Here is a 17686-nt window from a genome sequence, read left to right as displayed (position 1 = left end):
AGCAACCCCTTTGGTGCTTAACTAACAAGCCAGGTGTTAATTGCAGGTAATGATATTTTCCCAGGGTTTATTGCTTCTTAAAAAGACCCGTGCAGCAGAACAACAAGGAGATTAATAGGCTTCCAGTTGATCTGACCCTTTGCAGACAGTGCTGAGGCTAGACAGGGAAGTGCGTAGGAAAAAGAAGAGTGACATGTAATCTCAGCTAAAGCCCTGATTCAGGAAGATACTTCAGCCTGCCTCATGCTTCCAACATGTGTCTAATCCCAACGGAGCTATGTAAGTATTTAAAGTTAGCTTTAGAGCCATCTTAAACATGGGGGATACACACCTACTGATTTTCAGGGAACTTTGAATCAGGTCATAAAAGAAAAAAAAAGGCAAAGTCTGCTGTTAATTGCTACCTTTTCATAAACAAAGAAAAACACTCAACTCACTCCCAATAATTAGAACAGTTTGATTGGATTTAAAAATCCCTCCATGGCTTTTGCTATCCAAACACTGGGGTAAGAAAGGCCCAATGAGAAACAGAATTGCCCAGAACCAAAAGTGAAATGAGTCTATTTTCATCTTCCAGAGTGAGTGTGACGCAGCTGAGAAACGTCAGGTTTTGGAAGCCAGGTCTACACGACGAGGTAGGTTAATGTCATTCAGCTTATGATGACCTAACTCTGAAAATGTCTACACTACAGTACTGCTCTCGCCGATTTCAGTCCCCTACTAGACTGACCCAGTATTCCCACCTCCATGAAAAGTGGAGGGAGTCAGTGTAGTTAGGATGATGCAGTGTAGCCGCCGCGTTACTTACATTGCCGGTCAGCACTACGCGGGACTAGGCGTTTTGAGCCCAGCACTGTGCCAGACAGCTGGACTCCCAGCTGGGAATTCCACGTGGAGCTGACTCTCCGACCCCACCACGACCCCACTGGAGTCCCTATAAGCAATCCAGGTGAGAATGTGCACCACCGGCAGAAGGATGCTAGTGTGAACATGAGAAACCACAGTAATTACTGCAGTGGCTGTAGATCAGCCTATCATGGGTCAACATAATTGTGTACGATAGACCAGGCCTTAGACTTTCCATTCTAACAATACAGAGTAAAATTTGTAACCAGAAAAAACATTTGTTTTTAAAAATAGATACTGACATTATCTTAGTAATGGCTGTAAGTACTTGTGAGAGCATAAAATAATACAAACAAGTATTAAACAACCCAGAGTGAAAACAGTGACAAATCAAATTCACTTTGTATAGGTAAAATATACAGAATGTGCAACTCAAATTAACTGAGTAAAGCTGCATAGAAATGTGTCATTTTAAAAGACCCAGAGAGCAATGCTACAAGCAAAATATCACTGCTAGCGACACAAAATGTTCCTTTAAAAAAATCACACAAGCCCATTGAAATGACTACACAGCACCCTAAACTCAAAAGAAGATACGCAATTTGCACTACACAAATTGCGTATCTTATTTTGAATCTATTTCAAAATAGATTAATTAATTCTAGACAGCGCCAAATTTCAAAATAACATGCTATTTCGAGACATCCCTTAACCGGTTACTGAGATGCAGAAATAGTGCACCCGTTATTTTGAAAAATATTTCAAAATAATGGGCGGCTTGTGTAGACGCGGGGTAGGTATTTTGGGATATCCCGAAATAGCTGTGCAGTGTAGACGTACCCTCAGATGTTCTGGCGACCACAAATAAGCACGGCCATCAAAGCGATGTCCATTCTCAGCCGTGCGTTTCACAGCACGGTTTTCAAACAAGGCTGTTTACTCCCCGTCTAAAGTTAGTGGGCCAGATTGTCACTCGATGTAAGGAGACATCAGTGGAGCTCTGCTGATTTACAGGAGTGAGGATTTATCTGCACAGCTCCAATTAAATTGTAAATAGGCAGATGCGCATTTATGAGACAATGAACTTTTCCATAAAAGTAGCTTGTAGGGCTTTGCTATTACTGCCTCGATAAACCTGTACATCCTGGTGCTGCAGCATCTGCCTCCACTGGGATTTAAGGCACAGGGTTCCTGAGGAAAGGCACACAGCTTAAAAAAAAAAATCATCTTTAATTTAAAAATTAGAAACTGGAGCAGGCTGTGAGCACAGAGGTTGATTGAAACAAAATTTAAATTCCTGTCAAGCCCATTTAAACACAGGGGCCCTTCATAGACAATTAGCTGCACCCTGTGAATGCTGAATAAACTCGGGCCTGGTCACTGATAGAAGAGAGAAGGCCTACTGTGAGGAGTGGGGGGAAAATTAACTAAAATCAGACTGTATGAAATATTTAGCCTCCCAGCTTATCACAGGGGTTTGAAAGTGTAAACAAGACAAAAATCGATTCCTCCGTGCCCTCAAATCAATCCCCCAAAATGGTTAGGGCATCTGTTTCTTCTAAATTTTGTTTACTCTGGCAGATTTGCCTTAATTGCAGTTGTTTATCTCTCATTGTCCCCGGGGCCCTAATCTCCCGATTACTAATACTTAACACTCATTTCACATCTAAAGCTACTTCTAATCCTCAACAGGTTTCTGGGGCTCTTAAAATTATTGAAACCGTGGAGACAGGAGACATAGCCTCTTTGTGAAAGGAACATTTTCTTATCTACTACCAGCTGGGTCCAATCATCACCAGGGATGGCTACAACAAAGGTGCTAAAAGGCTCTTTCACAATCACTGGGGCTCTACAGGGAATTCAGTGGATAAAAAAAAGCTTTGATGGAAAAAACCTGAACAAGAGGGCTATAACAGTCCAGCCAAATAAAGTTACTGTCATAATCAAATGCTGTCAATCACAATGAAAATCCAATTAAAAATGCTTTAGCGCAGCCCTCTTAAGTCGAAAAATATCCCCCATTTATATGCATTTTTGTCAACTGCGCAAATGAAAAAATAGCATGAAATGATTTTTTTAAATCACTTCCAGCCCCGATCCTATAACTGGATATGTGCACAAGAATCCGCTGGCATGGATCCAATTGCCAGACTGGGGCCATGCAGTCCACAGGTCACCAGGAAGTCTTCAGAGGCACAGCCCTATCTTCCGCTTTGTGTACAGAGCACTGATCGGCAGTTCTTCTTTAATATTTACCCACACGTTCCAGTCACAAGTCAGGCCTCACTGTGAATGTGCACAGGACAGGGTTGCAAAGACCCATTCCTTATCTGAAGGAGTTTAGAATCTGTGCAGCTACTGGATCCATTTGCAATTCTATTTTTATTTGAATTAAATAAATTATCAGACTCATAAACCGGTGTTCCATGCCAGCCTGCTGTAGGATTGGCATGAATGACATAAGAATGGCCAGACTGGGTCAGACCAAAGGTCCATCTAGCCCAGTGTCCTGTCTGCTGACAGTGGCCAATGCCAGATGCCCCTGAGGGAGGGAACAGATCAGATAATCATCAAGTGATTCCTCCCCTGTCACCCATTTCCAGTCTCTGACAAACAGAGGCTAGGGATACCATCCCTACCCATCTTGGCTATTAAGTATTGAGGGACCCATCTTCCATGAATGTATGTAGTTATTTTTTGAACCCTGTTAATTCCTGGTATTCATAACATCTTCTGGCAAGGAGTTCCACAGGTTGACTGTGGGCTGCATGAAGAAATAATTACTTTTGTTTGTTTTAAACCTGCTACCTATGAATACCATTTGGTGATCCCTAGTTCTTATGTAATGGGAACAAGTAAATAATTTTTCCTTATTCACTTTCTCCACACCAGTCATGATTTTATAGACCTCTATCATATCCCCCTTTAGTCTCCTCTTTTCTAACATGAAAAGTCCAAGTCTTTTTAATCTCTCTTCATATGGCACCCATTCCAAACCGTAATCATTTTTTTGTTGCCCTTTTCTGAACCTGACATGATTTTGAACAGAAATGGTAGGGGAGGTAATAGCTTTTAGTGGACCAACTTCTACGGGTGCGAAAACTTTCAAGCTTACACAGAGACCTGGAGAACAGACTTCTATAACTTGAGGGCTTGTTTCTCTCATCCACAGAAGTTGGTCCACTAAAAGATTTTACCTCACCACCATGTTCCTTTAATATCCTAGGACCTACATGGCTACAACACCATTAAATATATGATTTTGAACAGACATACAGAAAAGAGAAAGCATGGGAAACAACATATGATTATTATTGCAAACTTAACTGTCATATTCATAAACATGAGGAGAAACTAAAAGCGGTTGACATTAAAAAAAAAAATCACCCAAATTCACCGCTACAAATAAACAAATATTTAATGATGCAGAATTGGTATATTTGCAATTTCAGTACCAAAAATGTGAAGCTTCAAATAATTTTGATGCAACTAGAAAAACTGAAGAAAAACATAGCAAGAATTGAAATGAAGTCTGGTCTACTGTTAAAATTGAGATCAACCTAGGTATGTTGCTCAAAAGGCTGAAAAAAGTCACACCCCTCAACACCATATAGTTACACTGACACAGCTACCTCTGAACCCAAGGTGATGTCAATGGCAGAATTCTTTCACTGACCTAGCTATTATCACTCATTTGGGTGAATTACATATAGCGATGGAAAAACCACTTCAGTCAACGTATGATGCATCTATGATACAGCGCTGTACCTATACTAGGCACTGGCCCCTCAAATTAAACAAACTCTCAAGTCCAAGAGAATCTCGTGAGTGGTCAGATTCATTTTATCAGAAATATGCACCGAGTCACATTCTTGCCCATTCATTTCTCTTGGTTTCCGAGATTTTTATACATCTTAAAGTCTGATCCAACCTATTTCTTTTCGCATTCCATCAAAAAGCACTAGGACGTTCTGATGCTGTAGGACATGCGAGAAAGAGAAAGTTAGATTCTCGTATTTTCTGCAAAAAGTAATTGGTTACAGAAACAATGGGACTGTGGAATGTATCAAACAAATCTAACGCGCTCACGCTAAGAATGCTGGCCAGTTAAACCTTCTCACCAGTTTAGCAATTCTATCATTACTGGATTCTGTGACAGTCATGGAATACATTTCTGGATTTTGATCGGCGATTTCTCAATTGATTAGAAATAAACTGTGTCTCATGAATAGTGACAGATTTATTTATTGATTGAAGTGGACTAGGGAATTGGTTGAGCTATACAGCTACCTGAAATAATACACAGTTCCCCCTCCTCTATGAGCTACATTGAGCAATGAAAATGACGAACGTACAATGAATGGTTAAAAAAAGATGCTAAACACCGGATGGAATTCTGAAGTTTTGCCATTGATTTTAGTAGATCCGGGATTTCATCCAGAATCTCTAGTACACAAAAGATGAAGCTGGATAGCTTAAAAATGTGTCTGCTACAATACCTGGGCCTGTCCCATCTTAAATGTGTTTGGTGTCTGCCAGAATCTCTCTTTGTCATGGTCTGAACTAGGATCATCGTGACAGAGGACGGACAAAATGCCTGAAAACAAAACCATTTATCACGAGTTCAAGCATCAACAATTTTATACCAGAGCAATCATCACTGAGAAGAGGTTCCTGTACTGACACATTTCTCACTAAAGTAAGTTGATTGTAAGGGGTTAAAAAAATGAAAGCTCTTGGACCATCATGATCAGAGAATGACAGGTAAAATTTATCTATCTGCAATGCTGTCTTCAAAAGATTTACTAAACAGGTTTGTAGCAAACAAAGCTTGTTTGCTAATGCTGCATGGCCCTCTGTTCTTTCATAAGTGCTAATGTGTCATCAGAAAAGACATTACAATGGTCTCAAGTACTGAGCGAACGCTTCCATTGTTATATTTCTGTGCAATGAAAGAGCTCAAGTAAAATTAGTTGCTTGTGGATTCCTTTTTATAAATATGTGCACAATTGGCCCGTTTTGGCTTTTACTCTGAGATGTTTTAACAGGAAAGCCATACATGATTATATTATATCCCCCGTCAATTTGTGAAGTGCAGTTAAAATCTTTACTGTATGCCATATGCAGCAGTCAAATTCAGTGACTAGAAACCAAGTTCAGAATGCTGTGTTAACTATTGTTACTATTGTATGTGAGCCAGGGTTTATATACTTTCTTTTTTAATTAGTGTTTTTGGGAGAAAATAAGCAAAGCAGCCATCTGTTCCAGAGAGTTTATATTTCAATGACCTTAAGAAAGCTTATTAAAATATAATAGCAAATTATCAAGATGAAAAATATTAACCGCAAATAAGGAGACCAGCCAGCCAGCTCTGGGTGTTACCTGAAATTGTGAAAGAGGGACTGTTTGTGAAATTTAAGACTGTGCTAGGCTGGAGAAAATTCAGAAAAGCAGTTAATATTTGTATTTATAAATATATATATATTTACCATAAATCCCTACTAATCAATAAAGTATCAGCACAGAAAAAATACACAGAAATGATCCTACAATCCATATTGCTTGGGCTAGTTTTAAAAATCAGAGAAAAAAAGATACAAGCAAGAATGTTAACTAAAAGACCTAAACAAAAATTAACATATCTATGTAAAATCAATGTAAAAGATTAAATAGATTTTGCTTCAACAGCTGAGTTTCCTAGCCAAAAACTCTGCACCTATCTACCAGAACCTTCTCTGAGAAATCTGAACTCCGTCATCTTGCTTGAGCACTTTTATGCACGCCAATTAAAAGGAAAACAAGTAACTGCTACATCTACAGTTTGTGGTATTTCAAATCCCATTCTCTTAAGTAAAACCACGTACATTCAAAAAGAGTCATATGAGGCAGAGCAGAATTCCATAGTAGTAAACCCAATAAGGAAATTCTACAGTTCTGCTCGCATGCTTTGAAAAGTGCAGGGAATCTGCAAACATCAGGCCACCCTTGCAACCAAAGAAGAGAAGGATTTTAAACAATCGCTAAGGCAGAAGAGTGAGATCATAAAGACAATTTCTGCGCTAGCTTGTTTTCTGAAACTCTCTCTGCCACCGAATAGCTAGAACAGATAATAACTATTAGTAAATCAAACTCCTGAAATATCCAGCTGTGACTCACACATTTACATACAGATAGAATGGGTATATGTTTTTAATATGTATGCGATACGTACTTTTACCACAGCTGAAGTGCATGCTACAAAGGAGGAGGAGAATGGGGATGGAATCAGCATGAGATAATAAAGTGGCCTAGATAAAGTATTAGCCAGCGATTGATCTCAAACAGGGGATGCTGCTTCTCTCTGACCTGATTACTTACTATGCATAGATTCCATTAAATAGAGCTTAGAAAGGGAAAGCTTCTGAAAAATACCGTAAATGCACAGAGAGCATCCTGAGCCAGATCAACGAGAGCGTGCACACCCGCACCTACGTGCATGCATGTGCTTCAAACTGTACCTGCATAACCTCACCTGGCCAACTCATTCGATAAACATGCTGCCATTCTAGACAGAGCCAGCCTTGAAACCCTGGACAGAGTTATATTTTCAATGAAAAAAAAACCCCACCCAAAACAAAATAAAGCCCATCTATCATTTTATTAAAACTGGCTTCTCTTTTCTTCCCTTGCACGGAATAATTGTTTTTAGGGGGATTCCAGTCTCTTGTGTTGCCTTCTCCTATGCTGAAGCAGCAAATGTGTTTTATTTTAACGGTCTCCGTGTATGCACCTGTATTTAGACTCAAACATGTGAAGAAAGAGGGTGGGAGAGATTAAAAAACAGCCACAGTAAGAACACGGCTGGGAGTACGCATTGGTGAATGATCAAGCTCATTCCTGCACTAGAAAGGAAGGCTCTTCTCATAGCTCACTGAAATGACTTTTTCTCCATGAGAAATTTGTTCATTTAAAATACTTTATAAAATAATTAAATCACTTGCATATGTTCCTGTAGAAACTGAAGCCACAAAATTAAGGCAAAAAAAAATGTTTTTGCCTGGTGGGTGAGTTAAAGAAAAGGCACACTGACTGAGCTCAACCATACAGCATTCATAGTTTGTTAAGGAAATCCAGGGTTCACTTATACAAGAGTGTCTGTGGTACTGAAAAGTCTGGTTTTGTATAGGAATTTCATTCAGCCTCTACTTTGGTTCCATGTTTTCCAAGAACTTTGGAAAATAAAGTGCTTCAAGTCACCTGCCAAGATAGATCAAATCCATCCTTGGTGGAGCGCCATTGACTTTACTGGAATACACCAGGCTAGATTTCCATACACCAGGCATTGCTAGTTGGTTTTTAAAATGTGTTTAACAATGTAAATCAGTGTTTCTTGAACTGTGTTCCGTGGCACACCAGTGTGCCGCAAGACAGTCGGAAGTGTGTCGCGGAGAACAACAGAGTTCAAAATGGCCACCCTTAAAGGGACAGGTGACATTCCCCCCTCCCAATAACTTCCCCCGACCCTATTTTTCTTCTTTTTTGCTCAATAACTTTTCCCTAGCCTCTTTTTTTTTTTTTTTTTTGCTCAACAAAAAGTCCTTGGTGGTCCTCATAAAAAAAATTGTTTGGTGTTCTTCTGTTTTAAAAAGTTGAAGAAACACTGATGTAGAGATGAGAAGACCATCTCCTCATTTTGCATTCAGCCTTTAATTGGACTCAATTGGCTGCCAAATGCTGACATCCAGCACAGCTCATGTGTACAAAGTACAAAATATCAACTCATGTTTTGTCTGGTGTTAAGGACGTTCGTTACATGTTACCTGTAACATGTGACATGTTATACCTTTCCTCCTGGTGCGTACACTTTATCTCAAAGTGTTTTATAGGTCGAAATCGTGGCCTCACTGACATCCATTAGTTCAAAGTTTCACCCTTACTCTCTGCAGCATTTACCCCACCACTGTGGTGTAACAAACTGCATCAACAGTGCACACCCCCACTACAGTGTAAGGGAGGAAGTAAAGATTACCAACAGGCGCCATCATAGGAATTTCAGGTACACAGAATGGGAATTGGGAGAGGAGATGAGGAACCAACTCTAGTGGAAAGCGTCCCAGAGATGAGCATGTCAGAACTCTCGGGTTTGGGTTTCACAAAACAAGGATTCACTTTAAAGTCATTACGGAATTAACAGAAGATTATTAAATATGGTTACAACACAACACTTCGGTTGTAGCGTTAAATTGATCTTCTCCTAGGAGAGCAACCACTGCATTGCCAGAATTAAGCCACCCACCTGGAGTTCTAGACCACTGGACTGTACTGGCATACAACAGGTGAAGCAGGGAAGTATTTCAACCACATGACTTACCAAACTCCCCGGCTGTGTCTACACTGGCATGAATTTCTGGAAATGCTTAAAACAGAATAGTTTCCGTTATAAGTATTTCCGGAAAAGGAGCGTCTACATTGGCAGGCTGCTTTTCCGGAAAAGCCCTTTTTCCGGAATAGTGTCCGTGGCCAATGTAGACGTGCTTTTCCGGAAAAGAGCCCCGAGCGTCATTTTCGCGATCGGGGCTTTTTTCCGGAAAAGACTACTGGGCTGTCTACACTAGCCCTTTTCTGGAACAGTGTTCCGGAATAAGGACTTATGCGGGAGCAGAATAGTTTTTCCGGAATAGCGGCTGATTTTGTACAGTAGAGCATCGTTGCTTTTCCGGAAATTCAAGGGCCAGTGTAGACAGCTCGCAGCTTATTCCGGAAAAGCGGCTGATTTTCCGGAATAAGTGGCCCAGTGTAGACAAAGCCCCCATGTTTAAATGCATCCGCTTTGTAAATCATGAGGCACACAGAACGAGAAAGCAGGGAAGGGAATGGAGTCTTCAGCCTGTGGTACGTTCTTAGGAGATGGCCAACTTACAGGTAGGGAAAAAAAAAGTGCATTCTCTGATGGCGAACGTCCAACAACCTGCAGTCCTAGACTGTGAGGGTAAGACAAGTGGAAGAGGAGAACGACAGTAGTGGAAAGGAAAAGGAAACCGAGCGTTGTGTTCCAGGGAAGATCCAAAACGTGAAGGTTGCATTGGTAAAAGATGATATACATGGTACATAAGGTGGGAGGATGCCAGGCAGGCCTGCCGAAGCAGGGGGAGGGGCGGGTACAAGGGGGCAATTGCCTCAAAGCCCAGCAATACTAAAGGGCCTGGAACTCGGCCACTGCCTTTAAATCCTGAGTCCTTTAAATCATTGTGGTCTGCTCTGGGCAGCACTGAGGGCTGCCCGGGTGGCACTTTCCGAAAGCTACTGAACCCCGCCCTCGTCTTGCCCAGGGGCCAGGCCAGGCTGCTGGTTCCACTGGTCCAGGGACCAGCCAAATGTCTACTAGGGCTGTCATTGTGTAGATGATGACACAATTAACCGATAAACCTGGGCTTATCCATTAATCTTGTTGACTACACGCATTTCCCCTCCCCCTAGCTGCCTTAGAGGCAGCACAGGTAAGGGGGGGGAGCAGGAGCCGGTGCCCATGAGGAGCTAGCTTAAAAGCCAGCTCCCTATAAGCACCAGATCCGCCTGCCCCCCCACCCAACCCTGCTGATAGAGAGGCAGCAGCGTGGAGGGTGGGGAATATGGAGCCAATATGCATGGGGAGTCGGCTTTCAAGCCAGCTGCCTCCACATATTGGCTCCCGCAGACCTGTGTGTTCCTCCCGTAAAAGCTGGTTACCACCCCCCCAGCACCAGCTCCCCAGTGCCCCCTGGACTCCCCTGCACTGCTGCCTTTATCAGAAGCAGTCTGTGACCGTAGGGAGCTCAGACCACTGCGGAAAGGGCTGCTGCCACCCTACGCTGCTGCTTCTGTATCAGAGGAAGCAGCGCAGAGCGGAAGGCAGCCTATCTGTACGGGGAGCTGGTTTTTAAACTGGATCCCCTCACGGACTGGCCCCCACCTGCTACTCCATGCGGCTGCTTCTGATATAGAGGCAGCAACATGGAGTAGCAGGGGGTTCCCCGCACTGGCAGCTGGACCCACTCGCATAGTCACGTAACCACTGAGATTTCATGCGGTTCCCCGGCTATTCAGCTAACATCCCTAATGACCACACCACACGGAACCCCACAGCCTGAGTCCTGTGAGCCAGAGTCAGTGGAGGTGGAAGAGCAGTGGGTGTTCGACCGCAGCGTAGATACCCCCCGAGTCATGAGTGCTCAGCATGACAGTTTGTGGTGATGGTTCTTTCCTCACAACTTCTGTCAGCATCGAGGAGTTAAAAGCATGCTGGGAGCGGGGAGCCCTAGTGTACCGTGTCTGACACCACAGCGATGATGTCTACTGAGGTACTTAGCAGACTTGTTTCCTATCGGTTAATTGAATAGTCGATTAACCTCATGAATTCTTATCTGCTATTTTATAGTCCCCAGGGGTGGGGCCAGCAGCCAATGTGCTCTGGGCCCCACTCCCGAGGAGCCCCCCGACACTTGGCATTGCTGCCTCTGTATCAGAGGCAGTAGCACGGGGTGCCAGGCGGGAGCTGGTCCGTGAGGGCAGCCAGTTTAAAAACCAGCTCCCCTCGCAGACCGGCTGCCTGTCGCTCCGCGCTGCTGCCTCTGATAAAGAGGCAGTAGCAGGGGGTGGCAGCAGCTTCTGACCGGGGCAGGCTGAGCTCCCGGACCCGGCATGAGCTGGAACTGAGCCAGGCTGCTGGCGAGTGTGCTAAAAAGTTTACTGGCAGAGGGGGGAGGGATGCGTGTAGTTTATAGCATTAACTGATACGTTTTTGCTTATTGGTGAATCAGCTACACAATTACATCCCTGGCACTTAGACAGACAGGATGCTCTTGATTTCTCTTGACTCCTCATTCCACGAGGAGTACAGCTAGTTCGGATTAGGAAGCCTAATCCGAACTAGCTACTCCGTGCCGCGTGTAGCCGCGCGGCACGGGGTTCGAACTGCCGGCATTTAAAAATGGCGCCGGCCGGCTTCATGCAAATGAAGCCCGGGAAATTCAAATCCCGGGCTTCATTTGCAAGTGCGGTATGCCTACATTACCCTCCTAGTTCGAATTAGGAGGGTAGTGTAGACATACCCATGGGTTCCCATGGGCAATAACAGCTACTCAACCTGCTTTTGAGGATGGGACATGCTGAGTATGGCAGAAGAGACAATTAAAGAAAACTGGTCCCGGTGCCCTTAATAGGAGAAAATTTGAGGAAAAAGGCAGAGCAACCATACAAAATGTCTTCCAGTTGTGCTTGACAGAGGCCATTCAACAGAATTATGGGGCTTCTTGGGCCAGGGCGACAGCAGGTCTGTAAAAGGGGGAGGGGAGGCTGAACCATGGCCCTGCCCTTGTACTGCCCCTTCCCCCCAAAGCCTTTTGCCCCTCCCCCCCAGAGCTCCCTTTGCCCCCCTCACTCCTCTCTATCCCCTCCCACTTGCCCTTCCAGCGGGTAAAAAGCGATGCAGCCATAGCCCCCCAGCCTCGCAGGCCCACGCATTACTGGACAGCTTTGGAGAGCCACTGCAGTATATTCAGTTGTGCACAGGGGAAGTCTCTAGTGTGCCACTCTGGACTGGCAGAGGCTCCACTTTGGAGCTTTTCTTTACCTCCTGGTTATGGTTTAAAGAAGTAATCTGACTCAAGACCAGCAGCTCCAAGCCACATGTGGAAAACTTTATAAGTGCAACTTTTACAATTACCTTGGGATTTTCCGAAGTAGTTTTTGGCCATAAATCATGACAGGCACGAGTTGAGCTTTGTTGCTGCAATTAGTCAGTAGCTACACATCTACATGGTACACACGGTTTCCACAAGCACTTGAACATTTAGGGTATGTCTAGACTACATGGCTCCGTCGATGGAGCCATGTAAACTAGTTTACCCAGCATAGGCAAAATAAACATGGCCGCCACGCTGTGCCGACCATCAGCTGATCCGGCACAGCGCGGTAGTCTAGACGCAGATCGGTCGGCTGGGGAAGCCTTTGCCGGCCGATCCTGTAAGCCTCGTTTCACGAAGAACCCCCCTTTTTCGAAAAATCCTGTAAACCTCATTTTTTGAGGAGTCCAGGATCTTTCAAAAAAGGGTTTGTTTTTTCTGAAAGAACTGCGTCTAGAGGGTGGTTTCACTTTCAAAATACCCATTTTTGAAAGAACGCGCAAATAAAGCGCGGGAAATTCAAATCCCGGCTTCATTTGCAATTTCGATATGTCTAATTCACATCCCTCTTTCGAAAGAGGGATGTAGTTTAGACATGCCCTTAATGACTTCACTTCCTTTAGCTCAATGGGATGATGCTCTTCTGCTATGTGGTCCTTAATCTCCAAAGCTTGTAATGTTATTTCCCCCATCTTGATCTCTCTCCTCTCTACCCTGATAGCCTGTTTCTATTTTCCATCAACAGCCCTCCAAAGCACTGCACCGAGCTAGCTTGCCTTTCAGCCCAAAAGTTGGCTGTGATTTGTTCTGGGGAGCCGTCACCCAGCTGGGGTCAGAAACAGAGTGGGCCAGCTCTCAGACCCGTCAGGCTAGGAGTGGGAAATGACTCCCAAATGCCATTTTGCACGGGGCAAGGGGCTGCTCTTTCATTGAACCACCAGGCTAGCTGTGCGCGTAGAGTACTTAATGGCTATATGTCCATTTCTAATTAAGCAGAAAGCAGTATAAGGGGACGATGACTACAAGTTCTTTTTTTAAGTAGTAAGTTATTTCCCCCAATAGCTACTTTTCTAAAATTATTTTTAAAATACCATCTTAAAAGAGGAACAACATACTCCAGGGCATGTAGTTGTAAAGATATATATATGCACTTTCCCAGTACGGTAGGCACTCACCCTTTGGCCTCATTTTTATGGCTCTACACCCTGGAGTGGTGTTATTGCTTACAAATACATACATATATACTTATGGGTGTATGTGAGATGTGCAGATGTTTTATTTATAAGTGGCAGGCCTTATTGCATCATTGAAACATGCATTTACAAACAGATATAGGTTTTATGAAACCCTATTCCGTTGTTTTAATAGCTAAGCTATCCAGCCATAGCATAATAATGCACAAGGTAAATGTGTCTCCATCTCTAGAACCTGTTCCAAGTTTTCTCAGATGTGACTAACTGCAAGAATTTTCCAAGCATCGAAAGTTAATAAAAAAAAAAAATAGACAAAATAAGGCAGTCCAAATCCTTGGTAACAAACACAGACTGATGCAGTAGAGGGGCTTTTGGTGAACTTTAAGGTCCTAATTGAGCAAAGTATTTAAGTATGCACCTAACTTAAGCATGAGAGTAGATTCATTGAAGTGAATATGGTTAAAAATTAGATGCAGTTCAGTGCTTTGTTGAGCAGGGTCGACATTGAAATAAGTCTGCGTCAAAGGGTAATTTTAGAGGTAAGTCTCTAAGCAGAAGACAGGTGCAATGCCCCCAGTTTCACAGTGTGGTAGGAAGAAAGGAGGGTAAGTTGCACGTATGTTTCGTTATCTTGTTACTGTCACTTAAACTTATTCTTAAGTATGCAATGCAAAGAAAGAAAAACATCATTTATATAAATCTACACAGTGCATCTGGCAGTGATAAGCAACGTAATAACACTTTAAAGACAGGGAATGGTGTGTGACACATTAGTAGGAGTGGACTCTAATTATTGTTTACTAATGCTAGATGCTACCATTATTCTAACAGCTTGTGCATTGTCAAATCAACATTCTGCACTACACAAATGACCAGTTGGGAACTGTTCGGGAGCAGCTCTCCTCTTATTACTGCTTGACTAAAAAAAATGCCATTTACAAGCAAAGAAAACTGCCTCTGAGCCAAAAATACTGGAAGTCTTTCTGAGGAAATACCAAAGATACATATGAACTTGATCCTCTATAGCCAATCTAATTTCATTCTACATGAATATAAACGAAAACAGTGACAACGGGAATTTTCTGTAGGATTTCATTAGTACCGTAATACGTTGAACATATCCTCTGTTTTCAATCTTCAGGTTTTGAAAGGTTATGAGTGGCAAATGATGACAAAGAATGATTGGCATTAAATTGTAATCCCTGAACAGGCACCCTGAAGGACCTCTGCATTCAGCTTCAAAATGGTTTTGACTGAAATTGATATCGGCACGAAAGTCCCAAGAAAAGATCAGGAGAAATCCTGACTCCACTGAAGTCAATGGGAGTTTTGCCACGGACATCAATGGAGCCAAGGCACCAAATGCACTGGATCTGATAACCTTGGGGGTGAAATCGTGACCCAACTCAAGGCAATGTTAAGTGGGTGGTTTTCCTGCAGTGGAGCCAGAATTTCTTGGTTTCTGTGTGTGCTTTGTTTATAATTAACTTTGCAATTACTGGTGAGAAAAACAGATACACTCCCATATACATTATGGAGTTCCACTTACCATTAAGTCTTCAGGAGCCGGCCTCTCCTTTGGTTGCTTTCTCATGCTGTGTATCATAAAAGTGAAATGATTATATATAAACAACTGTTCATGTATTTCACATGTTTAAATACTGAAGACTTCTTCCTTCAACACAGGTAGATCGAGATCATGCCCTAGAATTTCAATGTACTTCTTAACTTTACCAAGTACAAACTGAAGACACAGCTCCTAGTAGTACCCACAATGTTAATCAATTTTCTCTTTTCTTTTTTCAGCTTTTCGTTCCGTACAATGTTGCTGCATCCCAGATAAAACAGTTATGTATTCTACTGCTAATTAGAAGGCTCTCTAGAATATGGACAGCTTTTCTACTTTTCTTTTTCTCTGTGCTTGAGCATTTGAAGTCTTTAAACACAAAGGGTCACTTTTATATCATTTTTAAAATGTGGTCATATCTATCACAAACTTCCAAAGAATGTTTTCTTGTTATGTCTAGAACCAATCGCATTCTAAATTAATTTTGGCGCCCTTGTTACTGGGGATTCCTGCAAGGATAGTGATCAGTACAAAGTCAATTGAGAAATCATGGCAAATTTGTTCTCCTTTTGACATTGCTATATACAGTAGTTGGACAGAAATAGAATTTAAGCAGGTGGGACATTTAATTTTTAACACTAAACAGCTACAGGGTAGCACACAGTGCCCTGGTATGTCTCCCTTAATTTTTTCACACTTATTTCCACTGCTCTGAAGGCTGACAGTTCATTATGGAGCATTAAGCAGTTTATAAGATCAAGTTTCCTATCCACATAATCCTAGTTTTTTAGGCAACAGGTGCAATTAACATCTGTAGACTGAGATTAGCTGCATGATGGACCACTGTCACATGGCAGCGCGGTGACCACTAGGAGTTGCCTGCTGCCTAATTGGATTACACTCAAACAGCCCGAGTTTATGGTGTAACTGGCATAAAGTCAAAGTCTGATGTGCTGTTCACTTGACGTGTCTGATGCTTATAGGAGTCAACTGCTAAAAGAGTGTACAAAGCAATTTTTTGGACAATAATTCCTCAAGCTATTGTAAGACACATACTATACAGGTTAATATTAAACCATACCTAAAAATATGTACAATGTTCTTGTGGCAAATAGGAGGCATAGTACCATTAATGATTCAAAGGACATTTTGCCATCCTTATATATCACCACATGCACCTCAAATAATGCACACCGTAGCAAGTAATACAAGCTGTCTGAGTGGTGGGTGGGTAACAGTCCTAATTTGGTATTCCAAAGTAGCTGTATCTCTTGGGAAAACCAGGCTATTATCCACCATCATTTATGTTTCTTGACATCTGTGGAAATTTTAACACAGGTTAGCCCTCCCCCCTTTCCCTATACAATTTTTTATGAAACATCTAATTAATTTTTTGGGGAAGGGATAAAAAGGTGCAATCTGGTTAGTCCTGCGATAAAATTACCGCACACTGTGGCCTACTGTACATTTTATCTATAAGAAATGAGGCTTGTAGTCTATAAACACAAATTGTGTATTTATTATTTTAATTAACTGATAAATCAGACTATATATTCTTCATTTTCAATATAATTTGCTACCCACTATGGGAATCTTGAGAGAGTGTGTCTTGGAATTGTTTCACACATAGTATATTTAATTATCTGAATATTCATTTTATTTGAATACTTTTTGGTTCATTGGGCCTAATATGTGCTAGAGAACTTGAAATGTTTTAAAGCGCAAGATACCCAGCTGATCCTGTGTGGGGCTCAGAGCCTTTAACTTTGCTGGCTTCACTGGAAAAGCTTCCCTAAATTGCTCCTCTCCTAAATACTGCTTCAGGGCCAGATTCTCGGCTGGCATCAACTGGCATAGCTCCATTGATTACTCTGACTCTACTGGCTCTGCCAATTCATGCCAGCTGGGCAGCCGGCCCAGAAAGTGCATTTTAACAAATGGGAACGTGTCTTAGTCAAAAACATCCCATTTATACAAAGTTCAATCTCCATTATTCTGCCTTCATTTTATTACTGAAATGGCGACTCCCTTTGTAAATGAGACATTACAAAAATATGCATTTCCTCTCTCCCGATTGTACAATACATTATACTTAGCTCTTCAGGCTTTTGTTGCTTAGGAAATTTATTCTTTCAACAATATTTTCTCCCTCTCTCTGAAATTTAGGTGCCTTCTACTGAACCGTTCAGTTTGGAAGAACGAACACACACCCTATGGTGCATTATAAAATATGACTCCGAATAAAAATTACTTACTGGAAAGCCTATGAATTAATCAAGGACACTGTTTACCTTTCTAAATGTTGAGACAGTTTTATGAGTAATAATCCAAGTGGCCCAGAATAATAAAGTTATAAATATGATTCTCTCTCCCCCCCGCCCCAACCCTCCCAATTGAACTCTTAAAATAGTCTCTATGCACAAGAATGCACCCAGATTCAC

The 17686-nt window shown here is 42.2% G+C and overlaps 1 protein-coding gene across 4 annotated transcripts in view; it reads right to left on the bottom strand.

Moving 5' to 3' along the window:
- Positions 1-17686, bottom strand: part of MAP2K5 (mitogen-activated protein kinase kinase 5) — a 205067-nt gene that overhangs the window by 20282 nt on the left and 167099 nt on the right. For 2 of the 4 annotated variants that reach the window (XM_075896854.2, XM_075896857.2), the window contains one exon: positions 15228-15273. The exons of the other annotated variants lie outside the window; for them this stretch is intronic. In XM_075896854.2, the coding sequence (XP_075752969.1) occupies positions 15228-15273 (46 nt within the window). The remainder of the gene's footprint in view (positions 1-15227; positions 15274-17686) is intronic. 4 annotated transcript variants of the gene reach the window in all.

This window comes from Pelodiscus sinensis, chromosome 14, assembly GCF_052426305.1.
Source record: "Pelodiscus sinensis isolate ZL-2025 chromosome 14, ASM5242630v1, whole genome shotgun sequence".
NCBI classification, from domain to species: Eukaryota; Metazoa; Chordata; order Testudines; family Trionychidae; genus Pelodiscus; species Pelodiscus sinensis.
This window is presented reverse-complemented; position numbering and strand designations above follow the sequence as displayed.